Here is an 8914-nt window from a genome sequence, read left to right as displayed (position 1 = left end):
GCGTCGCCAATTGTTCACTTTGTACATGCGTGCCACCCGACTTGCAACTGGACTAGAAAATTAGTCAGAATTATGATAAACTGAGCAGCATTTGGATAATATATATATATATATATACATATATATATATATATATATATATATATATATATATATATATATATATATATATATATATATATATATATATATATATATATATATATATATATATATATATATATATATTTGTATATATATATATATATATGTATATATATATATATATATTTGTATATATATATATATATATATTTGTATATATATATATATATGTATATATATATATATATATATATATATATATATATACATATATATATATATACATATATGTATATATATATATATATATATATACATATATGTATATATATATATATATATATATACATATATGTATATATATATATATGTATATATATATGTATGTATATATATATGTATATATATATATTTGTATATATATATATATATATATTTGTATATATATATATATATATATATATATATATGTATATATATATATACACATATATATATACATATATATATATATACATATATATATATGCATACATATATATATATATACATATATATATATATATACATATATATATATATATATATATATATATATATATATATATATATATATATATATATATATATATATATATATATATATATATATATACATATATATGTACATATATACAGTGTTGGGTTAGTTACTGAAAACCAGTAACTAGTTACAGTTACTATTTACTTTATTTCTTTAAAAAAACGATACGATAATGATCAGCATAGAAATGTTTCCATCGCTCTCCACACTTTGACTGGAAAGTAACAATTCATATTTTAGTCTCGGGAATTATGATGTCAAAATAAGAATTTCCGATGCAAAAATGTATGAGTCTAATGAAAACATTAAAATTCGGAAATGTTAATTTAGTTCAGAGATAGAAAGTTCTCTGACTAAATTTGTGTTCTGACACTAGTCCGAATTTTCATTTCAAAGTCGGAAATTATTATTGGACACATTTGAGCCAAACTTTTTTTTTTTGCTATAAATCCAATTGTGTCTGTTTTTATAATTTTTGAACAACAGCTTTACATTACATAAACTATGGCTGCTGGTTTGCGTGTGACAGTGACGTTCAGAGGTGATTTGTAAAAGTAATCATATACTTAATGAACATGATTGATGAATATTTGACTCTTCAGTTGTACAGAAAAGCTGAGTCCTCTTAAATGACTCTTCACTGTGTGGCCTTGCGAGGAAGCTGTTATGCAATCATCCCTTCATGAGACCATCAATAAAATGTTGACATCTTTTGGACTGTGTTGGATGGCACACACTGAGGAGAAAGTGCCTTTGCTTCAATTATTCAGTTTACAGAATAGGTAACTAAAGTCGGGAGGTGTCCGGATCCGACTAAACGTGGAACAATCCTTTGACAATGGGATTAAATCAGTATCCTGGGGGCCAAATCCATCCTGGGGATGACACCATGCCACCCTCCAGGTTCAGTTCAAAACGTGGGCATTTTTGCAGCAAATTCCTAAAATCACTAGGGTGTTCCTGTTGTATGGAGGATCTTGGATCACTGTAAACACAAACTGATCCTTGTATGACATTTTAACCTTGCTAGCAAACAGAACACTGTGTTCCAAACTTGTGATTTACATAACTACAGCGTTCCTCAATGCACCCCTTTAGGTCCTCAGCTTTTTGACAGAATTGTTTTTTTAAATGTGTTTTATCTAACTAAGGTGTTGCTGTAGTGTGTTTATACCCCAGAAGTAGTCAGTAGTCATTTGTTCCACTTCTTACTAGTGGTGTTCCTCAAGGTTCTATTTTAGGCAGTGTTGGGTTAGATACTGAAAACCAGTAACTAGTTACAGTTACTAGTTACTTTATTTCAAAAGTAACTCAGTTACTAACTCAGTTACTTACACCAAAAAGTAATGCATTACTGTGAAAAGTAACTATTTAGTTACTTGTTTTTTTCTTCTTCGTTTTTTTAAGCTCCCATTAATGCCCTTTTAGCCTTCATTTCAGTACTGTTATTTCACTGGAGAATAATACAATCTGTTGATCAACTTGACATGCATTTGCATCACTGAACTCTGCTAAGCAATGTGGTCTACATACAACACACAAAGACAAAGATATGTTTCAAAGGGCCAACTTATTTCAGGCCAGAACAAATTGACAAAACAATTTTAAATAGCTGCAACATAACATACATAAGTAACAAACAGCATAATAACAACATAGCTGTAAACCAAATAAGTACTTTAACTTTATTTTTACATACCAAAGCCTAACCAGGCGTTTTTTTCTCTCAAGGAATTCTGAAATTAAATCATGTCTGAAGCCCAAAACACTCTACGCATTTCCCCAGTTTTAGTTTAGAGATAAGGAAGATTGGCCTGGCCCACTAGGATCCCTCTTTATGTTTGTGAACTTTATAGTCTATACATTTAGGCTGATGTGATAATCAAACACTCTAGAAGTCTAGAATGAAAGAGTATATAAGAGAATTGACAGAGTGTGTGTACTATAATTCATAATAACATTGATTTTGATTCAATATTATGTTTTGAGCAATGACAGTTTGAAAGAAAAAAAACAACTTTGTTTTATTAGTCAACATTGCAACTTTTTCTAAATTACATTTCACCTTTAAGCTTTTTTATTTCACTTTTGTTATGTTTTCGTTTATTTTAATAGTATTTTTAGAATGTGCTGTGGGCCGTTAAAACATTAGCTGTGGGCCGCAAATGGCCTCCGGGGCACACTTTTGACATCCCTGCTATAGATAATAAAAAATTAAATCTGATAAATCTATCGATAAATAGCTGAACCTGGCGACGCATGCGTTTTAACAACTCTCTCGCTCTCTCTGTTTCCGCCCCTCTCTCACGAATGCTGCTGCGCGCACCCCTCCCCTTCCCACACTCAGACACACACACAGCGCGCCTCCGCCGTGTGACACAAGAGATTCAGAAGAACGACACCGTAGCGCTGCCACAAAACACACTCAGATCTTCTGTTTCTAGCCGATACTACATAAAAAGTAACGTAAAATAACGCAGTAACGCATCATCTAGTAACGGTAACTGAGTTACTGAATATAACAAATAACGCGTTAGATTACTAGTTACTGCCGAAACTAACGGCGTTACAGTAATGCGTTACTTTGTAACGCGTTAGTCCCAACACTGCATATATATATATATATATATATATATATATATATATATATATATATATATATATATATATATATATATATATATATATATACATATATATATATATATATATATATACATATATACATATATACATATACATATATATATATACATATATACATATATATATACATATATATACATATACATATATATATATATATATATATATATATATATATATATATATATATATATATATACATATATATACATATATATATATATATACATATATATACATATATATATATATATACATATATATACATATATATATATATATACATATATATATATATATACATATATATATATATATATATATATATATATATATATATATATATATATATATATATATATACATATATATACATATATATATATATATACATATATATACATATATATATATATATACATATATATACATATATATATATATATACATATATATATATATATATATATATATATATATATATATATATATATATATATATATATATATAGGGACGGCGTGGCGCTGTTGGGAGAGTGGACGTGCCAGCAACCTGAAATCCCCACCTTCTACCAACCTTGTCATGTCCGTTGTGTCCTTGAGCAAGACAATTCACCCTTGTTCCTGATGGGTCGTGGTTAGGGCCTTGCATGCCAGCTCCCACCATCAGTGTGTGAATGTGGAAATAGTGTCAAAGCGCTTTGAGTACCTTGAAGGTAGAAAAGCGCTATACAAGTATAACCCATTTATCATTTATATATATATATGAAGATATATATATATATATGAATATATATATATATATATATATATATATATATATATATATATATGAATATATATATATATATATATATATGAATATATATATATATATATATATATATATATATATATATACATACATATACACACACACACACACACACATTTATTTACTTACATATACAAATATATATTTTTCCAAATTATTATTTAATTGTATATATTTTTTTAAATTTTTATTTTGATAAATTTTTCGGGTTCATTAATCTAAAGGGGGAGTTTGCATGTTGTCCCCGTAACTGTGTGGGTTACATGCAGGTACTCCGGCTTCCTCCCACCTCCAAAGACATGCACTTGGGGATAGGTTGATTGGCAACACTAAATTGGCCCTAGTGTGTACCCCGCCTTCCGCCCGAATGCAGCTGAGATGGGCTCCAGCACCCCCCGCAACCCCAAAAAGGGACAAGCGGTAGAAAAATGGATGGATAATCCAAAGGGTAGTAGTTTCTAACGTAACTATAATAACAAGCCAGTCTTTTGAACAACTCTTTGAAAGGAACGACTCCCCTCAAAGAGCCATAAATCCCGTCTCCAGTTTGGACCACCGCAGCTTTTGTTCCCATTTTTTAGATTTTTATTGAGTTATTTTATTCGAAAATGTACTGTTCTGTCTTTTTGTTACCGGTATTTTTAGGTTTGGTATTTTTTTCATATAAAAGTGGCCCTTCTGTCAACTGGGAAAAAATATCATACAGATAGACAAACTTTGAGGCATTGTTTATTCCAAAATACAAAACACAGACATCATCTGGTGTTTACTGTAACAGAATATGGCACACTGCAACAATCGGCAAAATTAGTTGACATATCCCCGAATAAATGAACCATCAGCAGAAAGAACGAGAGCACCACCACCGCCACAAACATACTTCATATTCGCACCCAAACAAAAAAAGCCACCACAGGTTTGCAAATAATTTAAAGTGGCACCTTTTGAAAATTGTGCACAATAATCATTGTATAAAAATAGGACTCTAGTGAATTACAGCAGCAAGGCTTCACTTAGGAAATGATTGGAATTAAAAACCTGAGTGGTTTTGGCATGAACTCCCTCTACAAACCCGCAGTAATAGAATAAAAATGGCGTCGACTGGGAAAAAAAGGCACATTCAGTTCCAAGTGGGATCATACTGGGTCCAACCTGGAGGAGGGGCAATATAAATCCTGCGGCCTCTTGAGAAGAAACTGACAACCCCTCTGTAGCCTGTCCGTGGGACCCCAGACTTCAGGTCGTCCATTATTCCCAGGTTCTTTGCAAACACTTTAAAGCTGTCCTTGCTGGAGTACTGCAGGCGAAAGGGCCCGGGTCCCTCCAGCTGTCCCTGCTTGAGATGTTCAAAGGTGACCAGTGGAGCGCAGTAAACCTTCTTCTCAAAGTTCTTCCTGTATGTCTCATCCTTCAAGTAACTCATGTCCAACTTCGTGAAAGGCACGTATTTGGAGTTGAGTTTAATGTATCGCAGGTAGTTGTCAAAAAACTGACCCAGACTCACGCCTTGCCGGCCAAAGGTCAACGTCCGGGAGATCTCCGGGCGGATGCAAGCGCGGTCGCGGCGCTGCGCGGGCTGGCGCATCCAGTCATCCCAGAAGGAGGCGGGCCACTTGGGCTCCAGCTCCTCCCACACCTCCCTGAGCAGCATCCAGCCCAGGCCGGGAAAGAAGTCGGTCCGGTGGAGCAGGCCGGCCGCAGCTGGGTCCACAAAGCCGTCCCTGCCGTTGTCGTTCCAGGCTGACACGCACCACAGGCTGGGGTCGGACTTCAGGAGCGGCAGCAAGGCTCTGAAGTACTCAAAGAAGTCTGGCGCCACCTGCAGGAGGACAGGAGAGGAGGCAGTCAGTCTGTAAACAACTTTTACAGAGACACAGGCAATACCTCCAGGTCGTCTTCCACAATGATGACAGCCGAGTAGTTCCTGAACACTTGACTCAGAGCCCAGCGGTAATGTCTGGAGATCTTGTAGTACCCCTTGAACCTTTTGTGCTCTGGTGGCACAGCAATGTCTGACAAGTCCGGGTGTTTCAAATGAGTGACCAGACTTCCGTAGGAGCGGATCACGTCGGCGGTCTCAACGTGCCCACAATCTTGGCTCACTATGATTGGATGGTGCCTGTTAGAGGGGCGGGTCTGCAGCAGTTTGTCCAGGCAGCGTTTCACAGAGACCCGGTCACAGGCAATGACCAGGACGGGGATGACAGGCTGGCGAGGCAGGAGGAGTTTCAGCTTCTTGTCATCGAGTCCAAGAGCACCTGGTGGCTTTTGATATCTGTCAGGATTTTGTTTTGGATCTCCAACTCGGCCTCGAACATGTCCGCCATGCGCATCACGTCGGCCACCACGTCGTCGCCGGGCATCACAGTCTCTTCTCTCTGCTCTTGGCCGGGCGACCCGCCCCACAGCAGGCGCACCAGGATGGCGTTCCAGCTGAGGAACAGGAAAGTGCCACACAGAATGAGGGAGCCTCGCTGGCGGAGCATGGCCTGTTAAGGCACACACGGTCGGGGGAAGGCGCGGGAGGACAGGGTCTGCAAAGAAAGTGTCCTTGTTACAGATATATATATATATATATATATATATATATATATATATATATATATATATATATATATGTATACACACACACACACATATATATGTATGTATGTATGTATGTATGTATGTATGTATGTATGTATGTATGTATGTATGTATATATATATATATATATATATATATATATATATATATATATATATATATATATATATATATATATATATATTAGGGCTGCAACTAACGATTAATTTGATAATCGATTAATCTGTCGATTATTACTTCGATTAATAATCGGATAAAAGAGACAAACTACATTTCTATCCTATCCAGTATTTTATTGAAAAAAAACAGCATACTGGCACCATACTTATTTTGATTATTGTTTCTCAGCTGTTTGTAAAGGTTGCAGTTTATAAATAAAAAAAATATTTAAAAAATAAATAAATAATGTAATTAAAAATAAAATTAAAATAAACCTCTGCGCATGCGCATAGCATAGATCCAACGAATCGATGACTAAATTAATCGGCAACTATTTTAATAATCGATTTTAATCGATTAGTTGTTGCAGCCCTAATATATATATGTATGTATGTATGTATGTATGTATGTATATATATATATATACATACATACATATACATGTATGTATGTATGTATGTATATATATATATATATATACATATATATATATATATATATGTATGTATGTATGTATGTATGTATGTATGTATGTATGTATGTATATATATATATATATATATATATATATATATATATATATATATATATATATATATATATATATATATATATATATTTATATATATATATATATATATATAAATAATGATAAATGGGTTATACTTGTATAGCGCTTTTCTACCTTCAAGGTACTCAAAGCGCTTTGACAGTATTTCCACATTCACCCATACATTCACACACTGATGGCGGGAGCTGCCATGCAAGGCGCTAACCAGCAGCCATCAGAGGCAAAGGGTGAAGTGTCTTGCCCAAGGACACAACGGACGTGACTAGGAAGGTAGAAGGTGGGGATTGAACCCCAGTAACCAGCAACACTCCGATTGCTGGCACAGCCACTCTCCCAACTTCGCCACGCCGTCCCTTATATATATATATATATATATATATATATATATATATATATATATATATATATATATATATATATATATATATATATATATATATATATATATATATATATATATATATGTATGTATGTATGTATGTATGTATGTATGTATGTATGTATGTGTATATATATATACATATATATATATACATACCACGTACCACGCCCCCTCCAGCTCAATGCGGACCTGAGTGGGGACAGCGGCGACAGTCGGTTTTCACGTCCGCTTTCCCACAATATTAACAGCGTGCCTGCCCAATCACATTATAACTGTAGAATGATCGAGGGCGAGTTCTTGGTTTCTTATCTGGGTTTATTGTTAGGCAGTTTCATCAATGTCCTCCCAGCGCGGTAACAACACACAACAACAGCACTGAGTCACGTTTTCGTCTGCCGTAAACTGCAATGTTGTGACACTCTTAAACAGGACAATACTGCCATCTACTGGAAAGCCTCTGGAACACTGAAATTCAAGTATTTCTTTTATTTATATGTATAATAGAATATATATATATATATATATATATATATATATATATATATATATATATATATATATATATATATTATATATATATATATATATATATATATATATATATATATATATATATATGAAATACTTTATAAAAAATAAAGTTGAAAAAACATCTATGTCGTGCGCGCAATACAACTGTGCTGCTTTTATTTTGAAAAGTATTATTTATGGGCGTGTGTCCGTGTGTAACCTGCGAGTGAAGGTGCACATGCAGCGACAAGTGATGCACGGTTTACACCCGAGACGCTAAAAAGAGACAAGTTTATGAAGAATGGCCTGTTTCCAACAAGACATGGACTGCAAAGCAACGTTCCCTCTCAGGTGCGTGCCTGCACAATTGCGCACTGCTCAAGCGTTTGCTGCGCACTGCTCAAGCGTTTGCTGCGCGCAGCAAATATATGCCGTGCACCAAATCAAATCCCATCTGAATTCTAAACAAAATAAACATATTTATTCTGTGTAATTTTGCAATGCAACTCTGAGTGACAGTGACAACAAGCGGCCCTAACGGTGTTCGTCAACACCGTTCAATTGAACACCGTTCAATTA

General features: G+C 34.0%; 1 protein-coding gene across 1 annotated transcript in view; it reads right to left on the bottom strand.

Moving 5' to 3' along the window:
• Positions 1 to 4833: 4833 nt before the first annotated feature.
• The window catches only part of mgat1a (alpha-1,3-mannosyl-glycoprotein 2-beta-N-acetylglucosaminyltransferase a), a 31858-nt gene continuing 27777 nt past the window's right edge, over positions 4834 to 8914 (bottom strand). Inside the window, 3 exon segments of the mRNA XM_062064154.1 lie at positions 4834 to 5946; positions 6012 to 6373; positions 6376 to 6661. Of these exon segments, the coding sequence (XP_061920138.1) occupies positions 5248 to 5946; positions 6012 to 6373; positions 6376 to 6613 (1299 nt within the window). The 5' untranslated portion in view covers positions 6614 to 6661 and the 3' untranslated portion in view covers positions 4834 to 5247.

Source organism: Entelurus aequoreus, linkage group LG11, assembly GCF_033978785.1.
Source record: "Entelurus aequoreus isolate RoL-2023_Sb linkage group LG11, RoL_Eaeq_v1.1, whole genome shotgun sequence".
Classification (NCBI taxonomy): domain Eukaryota; kingdom Metazoa; phylum Chordata; class Actinopteri; order Syngnathiformes; family Syngnathidae; genus Entelurus; species Entelurus aequoreus.
Note: the sequence above shows the minus strand (reverse complement) of the source record. Positions and strands in the feature narration are given on the sequence as shown.